Here is a 25,515-nt window from a genome sequence, read left to right as displayed (position 1 = left end):
GGGATCACAGATTACTTCGCCATGTTGATCCAGCCCCGAAGAGCCTGCGTGTCGAGCGTTACTTGGAGACTCTCGCAGCAGTCCAATAGGATGGAGCTTTGATCAGAAGATCGTCCAGGTAGCAGATAACTAGAATTCCCTTGAGGCAAAGGAGGGCCATGACTTTAATGAAGACTGGGGGGGAGGCAATGCAAAACCGAAGGGGAACTCTGAATTGTTAGTGAGTCTTGAACTGCAAAGCGGAGGAACCTTTCATGTGCCTCACAGATTGGGATATGGAGGGTAGGCATCCAGGATGTCCACAGAACTGAGGAACTCTGCGGGGTTCATGGAAGCCATTACTGAACAGAGGGACTCCTCCCTGAAGCCGTGTATCCGTATGCGCTTATTTGGGAGTTTGATGTCCAGAATCAAGCGGACAGATCCATCCTTTTTTGGGACCACAAAAAGGTTTGAGTAGAAACCTGAGAAGTGATCTTGAAAGGCAGTGGGAATGATGATGCCAGACTGGAAGAGAGAGGTAATGGCCTGAAAAAATGCAGGAACCAGTAACAAATCCCTTGGGGGCTGAGACTAAAAAAAAAAAAATGGAAATGGTAGTGTGGAATGGAAGAAAACTGTGTAACTGGTGAAGACTGCCTCTCACCAGGTGTCATGGACTAAGGAGAGCCTCACGTCCATGAAGAGAATAAGACGGCCACCCACCATGGGAGTATCCCAAGGTGTTGGCGACCAATCATGCAGAAGAAAATCTGTTTCCTCAGGACCGGGGAGGGTGGGGCTTGGCTTGGCGACCATGGGGTCGCCTGAAATGTGCAAGCTTAAAGGAAAGTCTCCTCTTCTGTGCTGGGGAATGGTCTTGATGGTTGAATGTCCCCGAGGTCGAAAATGTGCAAAAGGAGCGATAATGCAGGGCGCATTTTCTAGTTGGAGGTGTTTGAAGGTACTTTTCCTTCCTGTAGCATCTGAGATGAACTGATGTAGCCTGGATCCAAACAGATGTAGACTCTGAAAGGGATGACTGGTGAGCGATTTTTGGGATGCATCATATGCATTTTAGGCCTTGAGACCTAGGACTCCGTGAATGGCCACAATGTTGTTGGAGGCCTGCGCCGAGCAGCCTGCTGCGTCCAGAGATGCGGTAAGAAGATATTTTCCCACATGGGCAATTTGTTCTGTGAGATCTTCTAGTTCTTCGGTGAAAGTATGCCTAGAGAGAGTAGCTTGGTCCAGGTGGAGACTGATTTGGAGACCCAAGTGGAGGCGAAGTAGGGACAGTGATGCCCCCGCGGCTTCAAACACAGACTTGGCTAAGGAACTTGATCTGTCTGTCAGGATGGTCGCTGAGGGAGGATTGTGATAGAGGACAGCTGGGAAACCAGGGGGTCCACAATGGGATATCCATATGTAGTCTTCTTTGAAAATATTTTTCCAGATTCTTCCACTGCGGGGCAAATGCTGCATTAAATTCCTTATGGTTGGAAAAATGTTTAGAATTGAGAGTCCTCAGTGGTTGATACCTTATGGTTGGAAAACACCCAGGGATGGCGTTTCACCTTCTTAAAGGATACTGTGGTAGGGAAGTCCTGAACCTTGACGTTGAGGGTCTGATTGCGATAGAGAAAACCCTTTATCCTTGTATAGCCTAATAATTTCGGTGTATATCTGCATGTGGCTAGTGAGGTCACATATATAACGCACCATCAGGTGATCTTAGTAGCCACTAGGAATTGTACATCCATTCAGTACCCTTGTAACTCAAAGACTGAATTACTTCGCTAAATCTTGTGTGTACATTAGATTTCTTGCTGTAATTAAAAATTTTGTCTTATTTTGGTTGCAGGTCCTGAGTTTGGAGCTGAGAAAAACTGTATCTATATTGGTATGGCAACAGAAGACTTGGATGTCTCCGAGTTGGTAGAAACCATTGCCGTCATGGGCCGAGAGATTGAAGAAAACTCAAAGGTATAAACATTTATACAGCTTACTCTATAGCGTTTCTCCAACCATATAATGTTAGACTTGCCGGAAGACGATTAAGACAGTTTACTTCATCTTACACCGAGAGCAATAATGTGAAGGGTCCCATCAGAAAGAAATTATTTTGTAACTAACTTCAAAATAAAGCCGTCACTGTGAGCAAAAAGTAATCAAGTATTGTTACACTAAGCCATCACTTTATAAAAGGAGGGGATTGTGTGCTGGGACCTCCATCATTGTGAGAATAAAGGGAGCAGCAACATTGATTAGGTGCTGAATTCCCATCATTGATGATCATGCCCTCGCCACCCTGTGTAGGGAATTGTAACAGTCACACAATTAATGTGTTTTTCATATGCAAGAGAGATTTTTTTACTCTGTCCAGTCTCCCCCAATTAGAGGCTAAGAGAAAGAGATTTTACGGTGAGTACACAAAAATCTCCTTTTTCTCAGGATTGGTAGGGCGCCCCTAAAGGAGAACAACCGCTGATCATAAAGTGGTGACTGTCTACTTTATAAATTGGGAATACTGCTTTAAATACTTTATCAGATTTTGATTTTGTGCAATATGATGCTTTCTGTAGCATTTCCAAAATTATAATGCTGTGGAGGTAATATGGATTGGGGCTGTTTTGCTGCATCTGGGTCCGGCAGCTTGCCATCTTTGGAGCAATGAAATCTGAATTATACCCGAAAATTCTGTAGAAAAATGTCAGGACATCTGTCCATGAGCTGAATCTCAAGAGAACGTGGGTCATGCAGCAAGACATGAGCCAAAAACGTACAAGTCGTTACGATTAAGTCAGTGTTCTGACCTTAATCCTATAGAAATGTTGTGGAAGGACCTGAATTGAGCAGCTCATTGTTGAAAATTCACCAACATCAGAGAGGTGAAGCGGTTTTGTAGGAAGGAATGGGCTTATTCCTCCAAGCTGATGTGCAGGACTAATCAACTGATAGCAGAAATGTTTAGACGTAGTTAATGCTGCACAAGGAGTTCACACCAAATACTGAAAGCAAAAGTTCACAACATTTTGCTATTCAGACGTGATTTTGGAGCATTTTCCTTGTTTAAAAAATGACAGTATAACATTTTTGCCTCATTTGTTTCTTTTTATTTACTCAAAAGACTTTGTTTGAAAACCTAAAGCAGTTTTAGGTCAAATGTATGAAAAAAAAAAAAAAAAAAATTCTGAGGGGTTCGCGAACTGTCGAACACCAATGTACATTTATAATTGCATCATTTTCATATTTCCTATTTTGCGTCCATTTGTGCAGCTCCTTGAAAATATGACTGAAGTAGTTAGGAAAGGTATTCTGGAAGCTGAAGTCCAACTTCAGAAGGCCAATGAGGAGCGGCTTTTAGAGGAGGTAAGATGAAGGCTGTGTTCAGTGGTCACCGGCCACCACAGTACACCAGTTGTTTCCTTACACAGCTTATACCATTGACCTGCGCTTAATGCTTTATTGTTTGTAGGGAGTTTTACGCCAGATCCCTCTAGTCGGATCAGTTCTTAACTGGCTTTCTCCTGTTCAAGCAACACCAAGGGGCAGAACATTCAACTTAACAGCAGGTGAGATGATGGGAATTGCTCCTTTACCACCAATCTGACACTTTATAAGTTACAATGAATGCTTAGAAGATGGTTAATACTGATGATTCTGGGGCTATTTGTACACTGCATCTGTGCACTTAGTCAGTAGAAAACATTAGGAGGTTTCGCGATGTATACTGTAACATTGCCATAGCTGACCATTCATGAGATGGAAACCAAAAGTGTGTTTTTTCAGCCTCTGTCTGGCCTTTATGCGCAATAATTGTTCAAAGAAACACGTCACTGATTTTTTTATTTGCCACTTTGTTAGTTATCCTGTGGGTAAGTGTATAGAAATTAGTAAGACATTTACCGATGGCCGTCTTCTCCTGGGTTTAGTGGTGTACCAGCGCCTTGTGATTACATCTGTAATCTGCCGGATCACTGTGTAGAGTGGCTTATATTCCTTCAATGTAAGGAATCGCTCACATAAGAGATGAGTCTCTCTTCCAAGAGAATTGGATCGATGGTAATGACACTTGGCAGAAACTCAGATATAGAACAGAGTTTGTTTACTGTGATCGGATTCTGTCATATGAGTGAATCTTATCACAGGTGCAGAGAACTTAATCTTCTCCTTTGTCTGTTTGCATAAATCAGACTGCACTAAGAAGACATCTGAGTTTAGTCCGATGTTTTACATGCACCCATATACTTGAATGGATATGCATGATCCGATTTATGGAGCCACTCGCAGACACTGCGACATTTTTTTTTTCAACTCCTGCCGAACTGACATGAGAAAAAAGAGACAGATCTGCATTGCCCCATACTATATATAGATAAAGTAAGCTGACCTAATAAAATTCCATGTCTCACACCTTGAGATAGCCGTAATCCAGTTTAATCCCTTTAACCTGCCATAAGTCCTTTATGTAAAAAACGAGACAAATTATTTTCATAATAATCTTTATACATATAAATTTCATGAATATACATTAAAAATCTTGATAGGTTCATAATAATTATAATAATCACAACTGTGAAACAACATCCGAACAGCAGGCGCACTTTCCTATGAAGCGGGCTATTGCAAAGAAATGTATACCATGCTGTATATGGTCGTTTACAATGTGTCCTTATGGTGGACAGATGCCACAGCATCCAACCTGCCTGTGGGCACTGTCGTGGGCATACCCCCGGAGCCTATGCGCCCAACAGTGGAACAAATGCAATATATACCTAGCATTATAGTCCTAGCAACCCAATTTGAAATCTCAATTGATTTATTTTTTTCAGAAATGGCATTTAGTTCAGTTACATTGTGGTGGGCAGGCATGATAATGTAATGTGGCCAGGTGAAAGTAGTAAAGACTCCTCTAATGTCCTTAGTATGGTGAAATAGGCATTTGTAATCGACCCATTAAGACTATTAACACTATAAGGAGGAATGAAGTTGTAACTTGTTGTTGTTTTGATTTTTAGGATCATTAGAATCAACAGAAACAACTTATATGTCCAAGGCACAGGCGACTGAATCAAGTCCTCCCTCCACTCCAACCCTGGGACATGCAAAGAGACATCCAGGTACTATATGGAGATATCTTAATTGATGTGCTGTCCCTTTAGCAGCATTGTGTGTAATTAGAATCCTCTAGGTCAGAACTACACATCTGGTCTGTTTGGACACATACCCTTGGATGTGTCCACATGAGATCCACTACTATTTTGTTGCAGAAATGAAAATTTGCCACATACCGTATTTTTCGGACTATAATACGCACCCCAAATTTGGGGTGAAAATTGCAGAAAAAAAGAGTTTTTTTATAAGAAGGGGGGTCCGTCTTATTGTCCGAATTTACAGTATCTTACCTGAGGGCTGGCGGTGGCAGAGCAGGGTCACAGGAGGCATGGTGTCGGCAGAGGTGGGGTGATGCGGTACGGCGTGCACCCAAGCAGGGTCCCTTCCTGCTTAGATGGGCGACACCACGGCCTGGTGTCCATGGGAGGGTTGCAGCAGTGGTGTGGCGACGGCAGAGGTGCTGGGATAATGAGTGGTGTGGCCTGAGCAGGGTCCCTTCCACAGGTGAGGTTACGCAGCGGAGCCGGGTTAATACAGACTTACCGGCAGTGGTGTTGCGGCGGCAGAGGTGCGGGGATGAGGAGGCGCAGTGAGCGGTATGGCGTGAGCGAGGTCCCTTTCACAGGTGAGGTGATGCAGCAGCCCGGTAAGCAGCAGAGCCGAGTGAATCATGCTGTTATCGGTGGTGGCGGCGGCCATCTTCCTGAGGCCGTGCGTGCTCAGATGGAGTGCTCTGCTTCAGGAAAATGGCCGCGGGAGGCCGCGCGTGCGCAGATGGAGATCGCGGCGGCCATTTTCCTGAAGCCGAGATCTAAATCTGCGAACTCGGCTTCAGGAAAATGGCCGCCGCGATCTCCATCTGCGCACACGCAGCATCCCGCGGCCATTTTCCTGAAGCCCCGGGAAGCAGAGCACTCCATCTGCGCACGCGCGGCCTCAGGAAGATGGCCGCCGCCACCAATCAACCAGTGATCAACCTGGCTCTGCTGCTCACATTGCATTCCGGGCCGCTGCGTCACCTCACCTGTGGAAGGGACCCTGCACACGCCATACCGCACCTCTGCCGCCGCCACCACACCACTGCGGGTAAGCCTGTATTACGACTATTAGATGCACCCCCTATTTTCCCTCCTTTTTTGGTGGGGAAAAAGTGCGTCTTGTAGTCCGAAAAATACGGTAAGTAGATTTTTGGTACGGACTGTAAAATCAGTTTCTCATAGTCTTCATTGGTGGACACCGAACCATAAGATAGTCTGCTGTCACCTGGAGGCTAACACTGTTATTGGCTCCTCCACAGCAGACTATACCTCGCCTGCTGGAGTCAGGCTTCCTCAGTTTTGTGAGAAACCAGTAGCAGGAGAAAAGAATTAAGGCAAAAAGAAACATAACTGCATGTCCAGCCAGGCAACCAAGGGAGGGAGCTGTGTCCCCAATGAAGACTACGAGAAACAAATTTTACAGTGAGTACCAAAACTCTACTTTTTCCTATCGCCACGACAGCACCCCTACGAGAGAGGGGATCCGCCCACCTTCCGGACAGGAACCTACAGGATTTAAAGGGGCGCTCCCCCTCATCACTCCAGTTTGGGTTCCTGTCCGGACGGCGGGAGCCTGCAGGCAGTCTTACCCGGGCCTCCATGCCTCTGCGCGGTGTCTTTGGGAACAGCAGAATCGGGGGCTCGGAAGCAGCGTCGGGGGTGTCCTGCTGACAGACCCCCCCTCGTGTGGCCAAGTGGATCGCGTCCCAGGAGTCGGGCAGTGCCGTCCTGGTCCGCAGTTGAGCGCGGTGCACACCGGCGCTGGTGAACCCGGAAGTAGTTCTTACACTTCCAGGGTAAGCCGGGGGAGGAGCGCTGCAGCGTTGTAAAAGAGTGCCGCCTCTGGGATGATGCGTGCAGCTATGTCCTCAGTCGGGGACGCCGAGCACCCTCATGGAGAGGGAACGGAGCAGCGCAGTAAAGACGGTAGCGGCCGCTCAAGAAGAAGCAGCAGCAGCAGCAGCGTGGTACGGGGGCAACGTGCGAGCGCCCCAGCGTCACATTTGAATCCCACTCCTTCAGAATCGGTATTCACAAAGTCAGCCTTATGGTGAGTGTTAAACAAAACTCCTGGTGCTGATAGGGTCTTTTAGTGTGTGCTATGTTTTAGGGGAAAAAAACAACTAAATCTAAGCACAAGCAATGTGCTCTATGCACGACTCCAATGCCTGACAGTTATACCAAGAGGCTGTGTCAGGCTTGCATATGTCAGACCTTAGAAGAGGAAGCTCCCCTCCGGTCATCAGACCTTAGAGCGGTCATCAGGGAGGAAATAAGCTATTCCCTTAAAAGCAGCCGCCAGGGAAGGTCGGGCAGGGACATATCTCCGGGATCTAGTCTGTCCCTGCAAGAAGGTGAATGTTCCCGCTCCTCATCTCCATCCTCCTCAGATGAAGAGGGAAGGCCTTGTTTCTCGGTGGATAACATGGACACGTTAGTTAAAGGAGTCCGAGCTACCATGGGTGTTACAGAGAGCAAGGAACCAAGGTCCGCACAGGACATAATGTTTGCGGGCTTGTGCCAGAGGAGTCGTAAAGCATTCCCGGTTGTGGATACAGTTAAGACCCTTATAAAACGGGAATGGGATAAGCAGGATAAGGGTTTCCTGCCGTCATCAGCCAAGAGGAGGTATCCCTTTGAAGACAATGATCTGGCAGAATGGATGAAAGTCCCGAAGGTGGACGCAGCGGTGGCTTCCACATCTAAAGCCGGTACCTTACCGCTGGAGGATGTGGGCCTTCTAAAAGATCCGTCGGATAGGAAGGCGGACATGTTTTTGAAAAAAGTATGGGAGTCATCTGCGGGGGCGTTCAAACCTGCTATCTCTAGCACATGTACGGCTAGATCCGTTATGGTGTGGATATCCCAGCTGGAGGAACAGCTGAAATCCAAGGTGCCCAGAGACAAGATGCTGAACTCCCTTTCGCAAATACGGGAAGGGGTGGCGTATTTAGCGGATGCATCAGTGGATTCCTTAAAATTAACAGCGAGATCGGCGGGTCTCTCAAATGCTGCTCGCCGAGCCCTATGGCTTAAGACCTGGAAAGGGGATGCCCAGGCGAGAGCTAAACTGTGTACAATACCGTGTAGGGGTGAGTACCTGTTTGGCCCGGTATTGGATGACATCCTAGCTAAGGCTGAGGATAGGAAGAAAGGTTTTCCTAAAACTTTCAATCCTACCTTTAGGAATACCTTCAGAAGACGCTTCCAATACCGAAGACCTTACCACAACCGAGACTGGGAACCAACGGACCCAAAAAAGAAAGGTTCGGACTTTAATACCTCATCATCTTCCTCAAGAAGAAGAAGAAATTATCGCTAATAAAAATCTTCCAGTAGGGGGCAGGTTAAAATATTTCTATGCTCAGTGGGCTAAAATAACTGCAAGCAATTGGGTTTTAGGTATAATTAATTCAGGGTTAAAATTAGAGTTCCGGGAAAAACCTTCTGATTTTTATACCTTGACTGCCCCCGATTCCTTACACCAACAAGAGGCCCTTGAGAAAGAGGTCCAGACGTTAATACGGAAGAAAGTTATAGTGGAGGTTCCTAAACATCAGCAGGGGAAAGGGTTCTATTCCCCTTTATTTTTAATCTCCAAACCAGATGGATCCTTTCGAACCATCATAAATTTACGGAGATTGAACAAACATCTACAATATCATGCCTTTAAAATGGAATCTATTAAAACGGCAACTAAACTTCTTTTTCCCAGATGTTATATGACAGTCCTGCATTTAAGATGCGTATTACCATCTGCCCATTCACCAGGATCATCAACAATTCCTCAGAATGGCGGTGCGCTTAAACGACCAGGTCAGACACTTTCAGTTTACTGCAATGCCGTTTGGTCTATCTATGGCACCGAGGGTGTTTACTAAGGTCATGGCGGAAGTAATGGCCTATGTCCGAGAACATGATACGTTAATTGTACCCTACTTGGATGACTTCCTGGTAGTGGGAAATTCGTTTTTCCAGTGTGGTGGTCGCCTAAATCATGTAATATCTTCCTTACAGGACTTGGGTTGGATAGTCAATATGGAAAAATCAAGATTGGAACCATCAATGACTCAGATTTTCCTAGGCATTCTGCTAAATTCGGAAGAGCAACTATGTTTCCTTCCGGAAGAGAAAAAGCAGAGGATTCTGCACAAAGTCAGTACGGTAACAAAAAAAACAGATCTGACTTTAAGAGACGCTATGTCCCTTCTGGGGTCCCTAACGTCTTGCATACCAGTCGTTCAGTGGGCTCAATTCCACACTCGGGTGTTGCAGGCCCAGGTCTTGAATGCAGAGAGCAGTCTTCAAGGGCAATTAAGCGGAAGACTCAGGCTGTCCGCTGCCACTCTACACAGTCTGAGATGGTGGTTAAACAAGCGACATTTAGGGAAAGGAGTACGCTGGAGTATAATTCCAGACAACGTGGTTACAACCGATGCCAGTCCAATAGGATGGGGAGCTCATATAGGAGATGTTTGGACTCAAGGGCAATGGTCTCTCTTAGAGGCCCAGGAGTCCTCCAATTGGAAGGAGCTCACGGCAGTAAAAAAGGCCCTTCTCAGGTTACTACCATCTCTGCAGGATTCGCATGTAAGAGTCCAATCAGACAACACAACAGTAGTAGCGTATCTCAACCATCAAGGAGGTACAAGGTCAAGATCTCTAATGAACACCACCACAGACATATTCAACATAGCCGAAACCCACTTTCGCTCTCTGTCAGCCGTTCACATTCAGGGAGAGCTCAACACAGAGGCAGATTACCTCAGCCGTCATTCTCTGCATCAGGGAGAATGGGTTCTAAGTCGACGGGTGTTCAAACGGATAGTAGACCTATGGGGATTGCCCGTTATAGACCTATTTGCAACGAGAGAGAACAGACAGACCAACAGATTTGCTTCTCTTCGGGTGGCGGACAAGCCCTGTATAATAGACTCCCTTCAAATACACTGGGATTTCCCTCTGGCTTATGCGTTCCCCCCAATGTGTCTGATCCCTATAGTACTCAGGAAGATCAGGGAGGAGAGGGCGAGAGTGATCCTGATTGCCCCCTTTTGGCCCAGGAGGGCATGGTTCTCGTTACTCAGGACAATGTCTGTGACCGATCCCTGGGTATTGCCAGTCAGTCCGGAGCTTCTTTCGCAGGGTCCATTCCGTTACCCCAATGTGGAATCCCTGCATCTGACGGCGTGGAATTTGAGAGGGAGTTATTGAGGAGAAGAGGGTTTTCAGAGGCTCTGATAGTTACCCTTTTAAATAGTCGGAAAGAGATTACTACCAAGATCTATGCTAAGACTTGGAAAAAGTTCCTTGCCTTCTACCAAAAACCCTTTTCAGGCAAGGTTCCAATTCCGGCTATTCTGGAGTTTTTACAGAAGGGCCGAGAATTGGGCTTGGCAGTAAATACCCTTAGAGTCCAAATTTCAGCTTTAGGGGCGTTATATAACAACGATGTGGCGGGAAATAGATGGGTTTCCCGATTTATTAGGGCCACTGAACGCAGTAACCCAGTGTATATTCCTAGATTACCCCCATTGGATTTAAATTTGGTTTTAGACGCCTTAACAGAACCCCCCTTTGAGCCATTAGATTCTGTCTCCATAAAAAATTTAACTTTAAAAACAGCCTTCCTGGTAGCCCCGACCTCTGCTAGGAGAGTGAGTGATTTACAAGCATTGTCAATTGATCCTCCTTATTTAATGGTCTTTCAAGATAGGGTAGTATTAAAACCGGACCCGCATACCTACCAAAAGTAGCTTCTAAATTTCATAGAAGTCAAGAAATAGTTTTACCATCTTTCTGTGACAATCCGAATTCAGCGGATGAGCAGAAATATCACATGTTGGATGTTAGAAGAGCTTTATTAGAATACCTACACAAAACAGAACCATGGAGGCAGAGTAGGGCTCTGTTTGTTTCCTTTCAGAATCCAAGGAAGGGGGCGACTGTAACTAAGACGTCTATCGCCAGATGGATAAGAGATGCCATATATCTTGCTTATACGGCTAAAGACCAGACACCACCAGATGGCATCAGGGCCCACTCCACTCGAGCCATGGCCTCATCCTGGGCGGAAAGAGCGGACGTCTCCATAGACGTAATATGTAAGGCGGCAACGTGGTCATCTCCTTCCACCTTTTATAGACACTACCGTCTTGACCTATCATCAGAGGCCAATTTAGTTTTTGGCCGTTCAGTACTTAGTGCTGTAGTCCCTCCCAGGTGATTGATCTTTGAAAATCTCTCGTAGGGGTGCTGTCGTGGCGATAGGAAAACCGGTGCTTACGTACCGGTAATAGGATTTTACGGAGCCACGACAGCACCCGCACATTCCCCCCCGTAGTTGATCACTGGTTTCTGCACCCTTTGGGAAAAGTGTGCCTTTTAAAAAATCACTCTTTAGAAGGTGATGGTATTTAGTAATGTTTAAGTATATATGTTTATGTACTAACTCAATGGCGGTGTCCCTTATGCTCTGAAACACAAACTGGAGTGATGAGGGGGACCGCCCCTTTAAATCCTGTAGGTTCCTGTCCGGAAGGTGGGCGGATCCCCTCTCTCGTAGGGGTGCTGTCGTGGCTCCGTAAAATCCTATTACCGGTACGTAAACACCGGTTTCTCATTCGTCTCATTGGAGGACACAGAACCATACGACGTCCTAAAGCAGTCCCGAGAATGGGAAAGAATTAAATATCATACGGTTACCATCTAGTGTTCCGCCGTAACTCAAGCGGAAGTCTGGACTACCATCACCTTCATTATCTTCCCACCACATCTTGCATCTGTCGAGGTTAAAGTGTGCACCCTGTAAAACTTAAGAAATTAATGCACCGATGCCCAAGTAGCTGCTTTACAGAGCTGCAAAGTCAAAGTCTGATGACGAACCACCCAGAAAGCTCCCACCGCCCATGTAGAGTGTGCTGCGCCCTAATCCTAAATGGGGCCACCCTGGCCTCAGCTCTATATGTCTGGATAATAGCAGTACTGATCCAGCAGGCAATGGTTGCTTTAGAAGAGGCCTGACCCCTACGAGGGTCCTCTGGTATAATAAACAAGGAATCAGAACACCTGAATGATTCAGTGGCCGATAAATAGTTCCTTACAGCTCTAACAACATTCAACCTGTGCAGCGCCTTTTCAATAGGATGAGACTGTGCCAGTCAAAAAGAAGGTAAAACAATATCTTAATTAAGGAGAAAACTCGAGAGCACCTTTGATAGAAAAGACGAAATTGGCCTCAACACTACCTAATCCTGATGAAGAATAAGGTAAAGCAAGCAACAAGACAGGACAATAAGGAAGGCCATCTTTATAAGAAACAAAAAGCGCAGAGATCTCTCCAATAGGCTCAAAAGGCTGAGACTGAAGAGCCTCCAAAACAAGATTTAGGTCCCAATGATCTAGGGGAGTCTGATGGGTGGACCAATGTGCACCACCCCCTGGAGAAAAGTCTAAACTTGCTGTTTAGATGACAATACCCTAGTTATTCTGTTTCAAAGGGATTACACCTAACCCTTGAAGGAGTTAAGCGCCAGTCCTGCTACCAATCTGTACTGTAAGAAGGAGAGCAGCGCTGGCAAAAAAAAAAAACTTTGGAGAAGTCCTGGTAGACTCACACCAACGAAAATAAGCCCTTCAAGTGTGATGGTAGACTCGGAATCAGGATGGCTTCTGGGCTCTATCATAGTCTGGATGATCAATTCAGACAGATCTGTTGTACTCAAAATCGCGTCTTCAACAGCCACGTTGTCAAATTGAGCAACCGTAAATTTGGATGGAAGAACGGATCCTGGGACAGAAGGTCCAAGCTGTCTGGAAGAGTCCGTGGGACATCCCCCAGGAGAGTGATCATTTCCGAATGGCAGGAACATCGAGGCAATGAGTGACTGAGTACTCTCCCCTGCTCTTCTTGAGAAGTCTAAGGCAGAGCAAACTGGGACCAAGAGATTGGTCATTCGCCTGAGGGTCCCGGGACCTTGCCACAAATTTGGGCTGCTTGTGGTTTACTTTGGACGCCAATAGATCGACAACCAGTATACCCCACCGCCGACAAACCCGCAAGTACAACTCCATGTTAAAGGGCCACTGTCACCCCCTCCAGCCGTTATAAACTAAAAGAGCCACCTTGTGCAGCAGTAATGCTGCATTCTAACAAGGTGGCTCTTTTAGTTTTAGGTTCAAGTATACCCAAAATAAAGCGTTTTGATACTTAGCCACAATTGGGCAGCACGGTGGCTCAGTGGATAGCACTGCAGCCTTGCAGCGCTGGAGTCCTGGGTTCAAACCCCACCAAGGACTACATCTGCAAAGAGTTTGTATGTTCTCTCCGTGTTTGCGTGGGTTTCCTCCGGGCACTCCGGTTTCCTCCCACATTCCAAAGACATACTGATAGGGAATTTAGATTGTGAGCCCCATTGGGGACAGCGATCATAATGTGTGCAAAACTGTAAAGCGCTGTGGAATATGTTAGCGCTATATAAAAATAAAGATTATAAAAAAAAAAATAAAGATTATACAATACCTGTCTCTAGCCAGGGAGGCGGGTCCTCACTCCCCAGCTTCAACCGCTACTCTGCCGTCACTCCAATCTTCAGGGGCTTTCGGCGCCACCCCCTCAGCGCTGTTTACGCTTCAAAACCGGCGCCTGCGCTGTGTACTACTGTGCTGCGCAGGCGCAGTCTGCAAGCCTGGCTGGGAAGTCAGACGGCCAGAGCTTACTGCGTCTAGCAGTATGGCTAAGCAGTTCTGTACAGCCACATGTGTATTTCCACAGTCCACAGAAATTGTATGACCAATTTTGGTGCCATTTTTTACCCATTTCCCCCTGTGAAAATATCAAATCTAGGGCTAAAACAAAATTTAAGGTAAAAATGTTTTGTTTTTTTCTTCACTGCCCAATGGTATAAAATTCTGTGAGACACATGAGGTGTCAATATGATCACTGCACCCCTAGATGAAATCATTGAGAGGTGTAGTTTGTAAAATGGTCACTTATGGTGGGTTTTGCTGTTCTGGCACCTCAGGGGCTCTCCCAGTGGGTCTTGGCTCCTGCAGACCATAACAGTAAAATCTGCATTATAATATGTCGCTCCTTCCCATCTGAGTTTTGCACTGTACCTCAAAAGTAGTTCCCGATTACATGTAGGGTATCTGGTATCGGTGCACTCAGGAAAAAATGGACCTCTATGTTGTGCAATTTCTCCTATTAGCCCTTATAAAAATTAAAAATTTGGGGGCTAAAACAGCATTTTAAAGGTAAAAATGTGGTGTCAGTATGCTCACATCATCTCTCTATGAATTCATTGAGAGCTGTAGTTAGTAAAATGGTGTCACTTATGGAGGGTTTCTGCTGTTCTGTCACCTCAGGGGCTCTGCCAATGTGACATGGCACCCTCAAATCATTCCAGCAAAATCTGAACTCCAATATGGCACTTCTTCCTTTTAGCTTTGCAGTGTGCCTCAAAAGTAGTTTTCGACCACATATGGGGTATCCACGTACTCAGGAGAAATTGCACAACAAATGTTATTGTGCAATTTCTCCTGTTACCTTTTGTGAAAACAAATAAATTGGGGCTAAAAACATTTTTGTGATTTTTTTTTTTTTTTTTTTCTTCTAATTTTCTCAACTTAATCTTAACTTCTGTGACACACCTGTGGGTTCAAGGTGCTCACCACGCATCTAGATAAATTCCTCGTGCGTCTAGTTTCCAAAATGGGGTCACTTGTGTTGAGGCAAATCAGGGGCTCGCCAACGTGACATGGTGTACACTAATTATTCCAGCAAATTTTGAGTTCAAAAAGTCAAATGGTGCTCCTTCCCTTACGAGCCATGCCGTGCGGCCAGACAGTAGTTTTCCCCCACATACGGGATATCGGCGTACTCAGGAGAAATTGCACATCAAATTTTGATGTCCATTTTCTCCTGTTACCCTTATGGAAATGTAAAAAAATAATTGGGTTTAAAGTAAAATTTTCGTGATAAAGTTAAATGTTGGTTTTTTTTTTTACACATTGCTTCAGTTCCTGTGAACCACCTGAAAGGTTAAACTTCTAGCAAAGCTTACAGTGATTATTTTTTTTGCATGTTCTTGTGGCTCTATCAGGTCAAAAGTTGTTCAAAAGACTGTCCCGGAACTCTGATGCGATGAGCGAGACAAGTTCAATAAGTCACCTGGAAGAAGTGGAGAACCTTGAGGCTGTACCCACACCAGAACCCCAGCTCTGCAGCCCCACCGAGGCACCCACCCCATCTGTGGAGTCGAACAGCGAGGGATCCAACGAGGCTGAAGCTCTGGACATTAAGACAGTGGAGTCTGAGAGTCTAAGATAAAGGCGAGCGTTTTCTTATCAACCCTCGGCCCAACATGAACTCTCTTCAGCTATAAGGGTGTTTACTAATTTGAAATGTGAACAGTGCCACGCAATCTTACAGTAGAAATACTGTACTAAATTATTAGCCTGTCTGCACAAATAATCTAAATTAAAACAAAAGGTTTTTGTTTTTCCACTGTAGGGAGAGGTTACATCATAAAACTACTATTTTTACCATTGGTAACTTGAGTTTACTGCACTACTTATAATTTTGAGAGTTGGATTTTATAATCGAGCCTTTTATTTTCTAATCATTAGTTGCAGCGTTTGTTCTTATAGTTTGTCTTAAAATGAAACCGTGTAAATATAAGAAATGATATCTCGCCCACAGGTGACTAATTAGAAATGGTATCCTAATGCCTCTGCACATTGCCTTCTGAGGCTTGCTATTTGCACAGTCTATGTATTTTTAATGAACGATTCAGTTAGTTTTTCAGGTTCAGAAATGGAAGCTTTGGGGAAAACGGAGGATCCAAACATCACACTATGAAAAACGGAAAGGGCAAGGCCAGTTTTAACACTTGGGGATTAGTGATGAGTGAACGTGCGGGGATAAGGTGTTATCTGACCATGCTTGGGTGGTAACCGAATGTCTTCGGCATCCTTGAAAAATATATTCGAGTCCCCACGGCTGCATGTCTTACGGATGTTCAACAACCACAACACTTGCATGGATTGAATGTTTGTTAGGCAATCCCTGCATGAGTTCCGGCTGTCGAACAGCGGTGAGACCTGCAGCCGCGGGGACTCGAACATACTGTTCGAGCACGCCGAAGACACTCAGATAGCACCTTATCCTAGCACATTCACTTAACAACTTAAACTTCCCGAATAGTGATAAGCCATGCTCTCCCACCTGGTCCAACATCATTGTTGAGAGACACAATTGTAGCCTGGCACGGCTGTTGTCTAACACCCACCGGCTCAATGTGACCTGTGCCCAATGCTCACGGGGCATCCTGTACTATCCATGCTCTTCACGGATAGAACATGCATTCTTTAGTCGATGGGATTGTTCAAGTGTCTGTATTTTTCTGCAGAGGGTGCATAAAAATAATACCATATCTGATTTTGATCTGGTGCACAGATAAAATGTGCCTATTCGAGTTAATAGGTCATTGGACACAAAGAAAAAAATGGACTGCATGTAGATGCCATCCATGCTGCGTGTGTTTCTTGCTGTCTAGTAGCTTGGCTGTCTTTTTTTTTTTTTTTAAAGGAGTCGGTCGGCATAAAAAGACTGAATCGTCCCTCCTGTCTCCGTACAGCTGCTGTGCTTGGTTGGAACACTGAACTTTTGTCCATACTAAGGGTGCACCAAGCGGCTGTGTTCGGTTTCAACAGTCATTCTGTGCTAACAGATTCCTTCTAAAGGGACTGTCAGCACAGAATGACTGTTCAAACCAAGCACAGGCACTCGGAGCAACATGGCGTGGCCAATCCTGTATATATACACTTTTCCACCTGCTTGTTTTTCCTCTCTCCGCAGCCTTCTTTGATTAACAGCTCTGACTCAGAATCCAAGAATGTTACAGTAGGAAGGGACCTCTAGAGTCAACGCAGGAGTCACTAAACCATCTCACACAGATGTCTGTCCAGCCTCAGTTGGAAGACTACCATTGAAGGAGAACTCACCACCTCTCGCGCAGCCTGTTCCACTCATTGATCACCCTCACTGTCAATACTTCATGGCGCCAGAGAAGGATGGAGATAGATGGCAAACAAGTAGGTGGGAAGGTGTATAGAAATATTTGGCCCCACCATGGAGCGCTGAGTATCTGCACAGAATGGCTGTTCAAGAACAGGCAGAGTCCCTAAAACATTGGCAAACTAATGATGATCACACTCCCAGGTATTCAATATCCGACCATCCAGGTGATGTCTTATAGATCAAGGCCTTTTTCAGCTGAGAAAAAAAAAAAAATCTACAGGGCTCCTGTGATAATTTTTTTTTTTTGTTTTCTTACATTTTTATGACTAGGGAGCTATATAGCTCTTGCATCCCACCAAGCCTACATTACCCTCTTGTGGTTCTCTTCCAATATTCTTGAGGTTTGGATTACATGCCTACTCCATTAGCTTTCACACAATGTGTAGTTTTGTGTAATCTATGCCTTTATAACTGATCTATTTTATAGTTTACAACTTTCGATTTAAAAAAAAAAAAAATCAGTCTCTGAAAAAAAAAAAACACCCGGAAGCAATAGGCAACTGCAACATTATTCCCTTCCACTGGTAGCGATTGATCATCTTTTTTGCATTTGTTGAAGGAATTAAAATAACTTTTCCATATCTCAAGCACACTGATACAAAAGGGAATGAGAAGTTGTGCAATGTTTTGCTTTAAAACACAGAATGAGTGTTCAAACCAGGCACAGGCGCTCAGTGCACCCTTGGTGTGGCCAAACATTAATGTGCCCCTTCCCTCCCGCTCTACTTTGATTGACAGCTCTGGCTTCATAGAGGCAAATAAAGGCAGAGATGGAGGAAAAACAAGTAGGTGGGAAGATGGTTTGAACTGTTTGGCCACGGCAAGGGTACACCAAGCATTTTGTGCTAACAGGCTCCATTTACCTTCTAAGAAAGTGTGGCTTAAAGGGTTAGGCTAGAGCTGCTCTTTTCCAAAGCGGAAGATGCGAGCACAATCTGCAAGTATGGTGCACCGCTCTTTTCTAAAGTGCACGATACCGGTAGGTCACACATGCCGCAGTAGACATCACAAGGGCCAATTTGCTAAAAGGGTTACAGGCTCTGTTCACTTCCAATACTTGTATGATTTGAGACTTTGAACTATTGCTTTAAGTAAATCCAGTCACGAGCTCCAATATCGGCTGTGGCTGCAAACTCACGGTGCCAAAGGCTGTTTCTCCAACTTCACCATCCTGCAAGCGTGGCTGACCATGAATGTTTACTGCAAGGAAGAAGCAGAGTTATGCCGGCAGCATTCTACTTCACTAATTAGAAGATGTGGCAATCCATCCTGCCATGGAATCAGGAAGCTACAGTTTGGCCAGTTTTTCTCTTCTCTGTAAGGCCAACTTTAGCCTCACCCTAAGGACCGGTATGGATTGTGATTAGGTCTCCTGACTAGTGATGAGTGATAATGCTCGTTACTCCAGCTTGCTTAGGGTGCTCGGGTGACGTTCTAGTCCCCGCGGCTGAATGTTTCGAGGCTGTTAGACCGCCAACAAAACATGCCGGGATTGCCTACCAAACATAGGCAATCCCCACCTGTTTTATGGCTGTCGAACAGTCGCGAAACATGCGTCCGCCTAGGACTCTAATGCCACTCAAGCAACTAAGTCTTGCGCTCATCACTACTCCTGAGCTGAAGGCAAGAGCATCATAGACATATGATGCTGTCCAGTTCTGATGAATAGCTCCACACCTTGGTCCTGCTTAGGGGCAATGGTGTGTGAGCCGGGCCCTAGCCTCATAGATTCAATCTGTCCAGATTTGTGCACCGAACTCCTAAAAAATCTAATTATAATACGTCTTTTTCACACTTTACATGCCCACTCTGACCCTCAGAGGCCGGTACCATATGAAGAAAATGCACTATAAATACTCGCACAATTTTCTGAGCTGTATTTGCAAACCAAAAACCAAGAGTAAATGTACAGGACGGAAGAGGTGAACATCTTTCCATTGTCCGATCGATTCCTGGCTTACAAATACTGTGAGAAGAAAACGTCCACCTTCACCGAATCCGTGAAAAAAAAGTTTTCTTTGTTCACAAACTTAAACATAGAGGATACAAACTTCAGCACAAACCATATGGGTAAGAATCTCAACGTGTTTCTGGAGACTAAGCTCCCTTAATCATGGGATTCCTGGCTTACAAATATTGTGCAGAAGAGTGTGACTGGGGCCTGTACGGCCTTGTCAGACTCCGTCCCCATTCCGATAGATTCAGCAGGACATATGTACAGGTTCACACTTGTTCTAATAACTGCAAGTAAATGTAATGTTCAAAACGGAGCACCGAGTAAGATACACTGGTCTGTGTAATACATCTATTCTATGGTGCTTTTCACCAATTGCACATGTCTGTAGGGGGGCGATATATTCTCACAACGCATTATTACACACTAGCGGCATAGTCACGGTCACACTATTTATTCTGGATGTTATGGTTTTTGCACTTCATACAATCATTGCTTGTAAGTGGATAATTCTTAGATTTATTGCTAGATACTATACTCCTGAACTTCATATTGTCCACTAAACCTTGTAGTATAATTTTATTCTAAACCTTAAAGCAAATGTCCACGTTTAACTTTTCATTAATTCCATAGGTTTGCATCATGTAGTAAAAAACAAACAATCGTTTACTCCCCAGTCATTTTTACCATGGCTGTAGCTATGACATTACTGCTAAGCCCAGTGATCGGCTGCAGTGTTCAAGGATTGCAGTCGTGACAGGGGGTAAGGTTTATTTTGTTATTCTATATACTCGTGTATAAGCTGACCTGAGTATAAACCAAAGTATCTAATTTTGCCTCGAAAAACTGGGAAAACGTATTGACTTGAGTAGAAGCCGGGTATGTATTGTCCCCTAATCCCTATTCTGGTATGCATGGCTCCTTATCCCCATCCTTGTATGTATCACCTCCATGAGAAAAGCATAAAAAAAAGTCAGAAATCCTACTTTCCTTCCCTGCGCACCATCTGGTTCTGGTGCCAGCAGCTCCTGCGGCCGGGGGTGATTGTGTGTCACCCACTCATTAAGGTAATGAATATTCACCTCTCTCCAGCCTATGGGAGTGGAGAGATGTGAATATTCATTACCTTAATGAGCGTGCACCCATGAGAGCCCGACACCTGCTGATGTAACTGTGCTCCTTGTAAGAGAAATTAATATTCATTGCCAGCGCAGCCACCGGCTTTTGCCTCCTGTGACCCCCTCCCCTGCCGTAAACTGGAACAATGACTCCCTTGTATAAGCTTAGGGGGGCATTTTCACCACTAAAAAAAAGTGCTGAAAAACTCTGCTTATACACGAGTATATACAGTAATCTTATACAAACCAAGCCTATGGAATAAAAACATAAATGGACAACCCCTTTAAAATAATAAACTATTAAAATGGCCAGAGCAATTTAGTCCTTGCAAGACCTGAAGGATAAAGTCCCTTAATTTACATGAGCCTGTATTCCTTCACTGAAGCAAGCGCAGGTTATATAATGGGCTCCTGCTAAACCAGGCTGCTGTTATCAGTACTGCTAGATGGAAAGAATTACCAAAATAGAAGCGATTTGAGATCAGGAGAAAAATCTGATTTCATTGTAGACCAGTTAGCGGCCATGGGCTAGGTCTGGTATTAGTGGCTCAGCCCAGGTCATGACTAGAGCTGTGCTTTATCACCATATACACATCCCCTTTTCTTATCTTGAGCAACGCATTTAAGATTCCAATCCTGTGTTAAATACCTGCATAATACAGATGCAAGTGCTGTTTGGGTCTGTTCACATTTAACTCTTTTGCTACAGTCACCAAATGGACACGCCAGTACTCAATTTTTCCTTAAAGGATGTTCTTTTGAATACGCCGGGCTCATATGCGACAGCATAAATCGGTGTCTCTGGTATAGGAAAGCTTATGTATATTGTGCGTTAAGCTACACGGCCTTTAAATCCACTGCACACGGCAATGCCGGCACCGAGGATTTAGTGCGAGAACACGTTATCCACGCGGTAGCAAACATTGACCTGTGGTGCAGATTTTACATCCCCCAACATGTCCATTTTTGAAGTTGATCAGGGGCAAAATGTTCCCATATAGCGGCACGATAGGGACTACTCCAGACATATACGTACTGCCGAAGAAGTGTGAACAGGCCCCGACGTGCTCTGTACTTGTATATTAAAGCCTTGCTGCCGCCACCGCAACTTTGCAGCTTGATGATTCGTTGCTAATACAGTAAAGTCTTCCTCCTATTTATTTCACTATTTACTGGTGCAATGAAGTCTACAATAACTGTTTCTTTTGGGGTAAATTTAACTCTGTAAAATAATACAAATTTTTACTGTTTTTATAAATATAGAAGATTGTGGACTACGGTTTACCTATGTTTGTTGGATTACATGTGTATGCTTAATGTTTAATTAAAATGAAGACTTTCATCTGTGGGGTATCACAGATACCTATGACGCGCGTCCGATTTTTTTTTTTTTTTTTTTTTCTTTTTTAGGATTCATAATCGCCAGCCCAAACTGGTACCATAGATATGACAACCGCCACTATGAGAGCTTACATTATAGCATTGGGTCATTCCATGTCAAGTGAACCAATGATTTTTACCACTATATTTTTAATTCTTTTGAGATTTTGTTATTTGGTAATGGTGTGTCAGAGAATGCAAAATGTGAAGAAAAAAAAAATTCTAGATTTTTTTTTTATTATTTTTTATTGATTTTCAAAGTTCGGAAAAAGTGCGAATTTCGGTGTTGCCTGCCTTTACATTTCTCCCCATAACTCAGGCTAGAAAAGAGATAGAGAAACAAAATAAACACCATTCTACTCAGAACTGTACAGGCTTTCACCAGATATGTCACAAGAGTATCTTTGATAATATTTTACCTATGCGAACGCAAGCGCAAAACTTTAAAACGCATTTACGAAAAAAACGTTTAATTTAAAAATTTCCAAAACTGCACATGTGCCTGCTATGCTCCTATTCACATCTGTACCAAAACACAAGATGGGATCATGATGGGATCATATTTAAAAAATAAAACTATTACAGTGTCAGTTCAAAAATCTTGATTTCAGGTCTGTTCAGCCTGTGGTGTAGAAGTGTGGGGTCCGTATTTACCAAATAATCCATGATTGCTAGATATTCCTGTATTATTTTATTATGTTACAGAGTATTAGAAGCAGGAGAGGACAGAGGAGAAAGCTTTGTTAGGGCTGAGGATGACCAGGGGTAGACGGTGACTGCAGAGCAGACGACAGGCCGGCAGCTCCAGAGGCCGTATTCACACCAAATCTGAACACCCAGGCAACTCCTCAAATGGAGGGAGAAAAATATTCTTAACATCCAGTTCATGTATTGTACAAACCAGGACTACGAAGAGGAGGAGGAGAGTTTGTTATAACATCAGTTACAGGAAGCAGAACCCATAACAGGGACTCAGCAATACCGGACTGTCATCCCATGTAGTGGAAATAAAGACAGCGACGTTCATGACGTGGTAGAAGGCGGCACAAGATCAGCAATGGATGACACAACTGGCTATGTGACCTGTGAATATGATCAGCGCTGGCGGCTACTGGACTCTTCAAAGATTGTGAAAATGAAGACATAGAAGTGACTTTTCTGCACCTTCTGGTCCAGCGCCGTCCTTTGTGTATCCAAGAAAATCAGACATTGTAAAAGTGAACAAAAATCAGATAACTCAGGTGGAGCCGAGCACCATGACAGCCGCACATACTCTGACACAGAAGGAAACGGCCATTGCTAGTGAGCGCTTATGGGCAAGATGACATTTCACTTACTAGAAGGGACACATTGATGATAGAAGGCCAGTGTAAAAATCTACTATTACCGTATTTTTGGGCATATAAGACGCACCGTACTATAAGACGCACCCCAAATTTGGGGTGAAAAATGCAGAAAAAAAGATTTTTTATAAGATGGGGTCCGTCTTATTGTCCGAATTTAAGATCTCTTACCTGAGGGCTGGCGGTGGCAGAGCAGGGTCACAGGAGGCGTGGTGGCAGAGGTGAGGTGATGCTGAGGTGCGGTGGGCGGAACGGCGTGCACCTGAGCAGAGTCCCATCCTGCTTAGGTGGGCGACGCCATGGCCTGGTGTCCATGGGGAGGTTGATGTGGCGGTGGCAGACGTGCGGTCACTTCCTCAGGTGGCAGCGGCCAGGGTCCCTTCCACATTTGAGGTGACGCCACAGCAGTAGTGAAGGAGAGCAGCAGAGCTGGGTGGTTTTCCTGGTGGCGGCGGGCTTACTGGCATTGTGGCGGCGACAGAGGTGCGGGCATGATGTGGCACGGTGAGCTGTATGGCGTGAGCAGGTCCCATCCATATTTGAGGTGAATCCGCGGCCCAGTATTGATGGAGAGCAGCAGCGCTGGTGAGTTACGGGATTTTCCGGAGGCGGCGGCCATCTTGCTGAGGCCGCGCGTGCGCAGATTCACTACTCTGCGTCCCAGGGCTTCAGGAAAATGGCCGCCGCGATCCCCATCTGCGCACGCGCGGCCATTTTCCTGAAGCCCTGGATTTAACTACTGGACTATTCTTACACACTTCAAAAATGACATGTTTAGTGATATAGTAGAAAAAAAAAGTGTTCCATGTATAAATAGGTGGTAGAAATATTGGTTCTTCTCATCTCGTTTGTAACATATAATTAGGACAATACTGTATTTAGAAAACCACACTTGAGGATGTGATCACCTTTTATCTTTTGGCTTGTTCAATGAATTCAGGTTAAAAATGCTGAGCAAGTTGTTATGATGATTAAGATGCATTTATTCTGGCACTTCGGTATTTGTTTTTTGTGTTTCTTTATTGTTATATATAAATGTTGAATGCAGTAAGTTGTAATTTGAAAAGAAAAAAGGAAGAAACTCACACAAACATAAAATCAGATGATTCAAGGCTTAAAAAAAAAAATACAAATGTGATAGATCCCAAGTTGAATCCCTGCACAAATATAAACAAGGACACAAGTAACACACATGCATGTTTTCACAATTTTAAAACATAAGTTTTTTTCAGAATTGCGCATCAAAAATTAATTTGATTTCTCCAAAACAAAATATAAAGAAACATAGTCTTGTGACATATCAAATGAAAGCCGGTACCGTTCTGAGAAAAATGATGCCTCTCCCCCCTCTATATCTTAATTCTAGAACGAGATATGATAAAAAATGTAAAGCCATACCAGGCCAAAATCCATGCTTTTTCAAAACTTTAAAAATCTGTAAAAAATTAACTGATGAAGAAAAAAATTCTAAACTTTTAATTTGTAATTAGCTAAAGTTGTACTTCATAAAAACAAAAAATAAAAAAAATCTAAAGACGTAAGGTAAAAAAAATATTCATATTTGGATCACTTGATATGGAATGACCGCATTTGTACTGGAGAGGACATGCTCTTATGCATTGATGTAGCTGAGCTGTGTTTTTGTTTAGCTTTTATTGTGTGGATAATTCAATGCCATCTATTTTTTTCACTGTTTAGTGGGCAGGAGATACTTGGAATTTTTTTCCCATTCTAGAAAACAATTTAGCAATTACAGATTTTTTTTTTTCCTCAAAAAAAAAAAAAAAAAATTATGTAGCTTTTTCAACCTACTATCAACCAGTCACTGAAAAACAGGCAGCAGTAAAATGGCATCCTTGTGCTCAAAGTTTTTCACAAACTCGACTTGCATTGGCGAGTTAGACCTTTGACTGATCAAAAATTAACTTTTTTTTTTTCCTGGATCTAAAAAAAAAACAAAAAAAAAAACACATGTAAATGGCCTCATAATGGAAATGCCTTCTTGCTCACGTGTGATGGTCCAGTCGGGGCTTGTGTCCGAAATTGGGCGTATGCACCAACCAAGGCCCATTGACTATAATTGTGCTGAAAAAGATTTGGGGTTCTTTCTCAAAGCCTTCATCAGGAGATTGTCCCAGTGCATTTCCATACAGCCATGGCTTCCTGTGTCCCCCCCAACGAAGCGATAGAGAAAAGAAGTTTGGGTTGTTACCGTGAAATCTCTCTGAGCCTTCATGGGGGGACACAGGGAACCATGGGTGTATGGAAATGCACTGGGGTAATCTCATGGTGTCCTTCAGTGAAGTGTTAGAGAAAAGTCAACGTGTGCTCTGCATCGCATCATTTTTGGGTGTATTCGCCAACTGGAAGCGGACACTTAGATGGAGAAGACCACGTCTGAGTGTCCAGCTCGAGTAGGTGTATCTGACCCAATTCAGTTTGGTGGTGGTTGGGGACGCACGTCCTCACAGGACCACGGAACATGGCCAAGAACGCAATGTGG

General features: G+C 44.4%; 1 protein-coding gene across 2 annotated transcripts in view; it reads left to right on the top strand.

Annotated features, from left to right (window-relative positions):
- Positions 1-17,706, top strand: part of PDXDC1 (pyridoxal dependent decarboxylase domain containing 1) — a 104,546-nt gene extending 86,840 nt beyond the window's left edge. For both annotated transcript variants that reach the window (XM_077275118.1, XM_077275117.1), the window contains exons 19-23: positions 1,844-1,965; positions 3,259-3,351; positions 3,458-3,554; positions 5,001-5,102; positions 15,239-17,706. In XM_077275118.1, the coding sequence (XP_077131233.1) occupies positions 1,844-1,965; positions 3,259-3,351; positions 3,458-3,554; positions 5,001-5,102; positions 15,239-15,465 (641 nt within the window). In that variant the 3' untranslated portion in view covers positions 15,466-17,706. The remainder of the gene's footprint in view (positions 1-1,843; positions 1,966-3,258; positions 3,352-3,457; positions 3,555-5,000; positions 5,103-15,238) is intronic.
- The last annotated feature ends 7,809 nt before the right edge of the window (positions 17,707-25,515 follow it).

The sequence above is a fragment of the Ranitomeya variabilis genome, chromosome 7, assembly GCF_051348905.1.
Source record: "Ranitomeya variabilis isolate aRanVar5 chromosome 7, aRanVar5.hap1, whole genome shotgun sequence".
Lineage (NCBI taxonomy): Eukaryota > Metazoa > Chordata > Amphibia > Anura > Dendrobatidae > Ranitomeya > Ranitomeya variabilis.
This window is presented reverse-complemented; position numbering and strand designations above follow the sequence as displayed.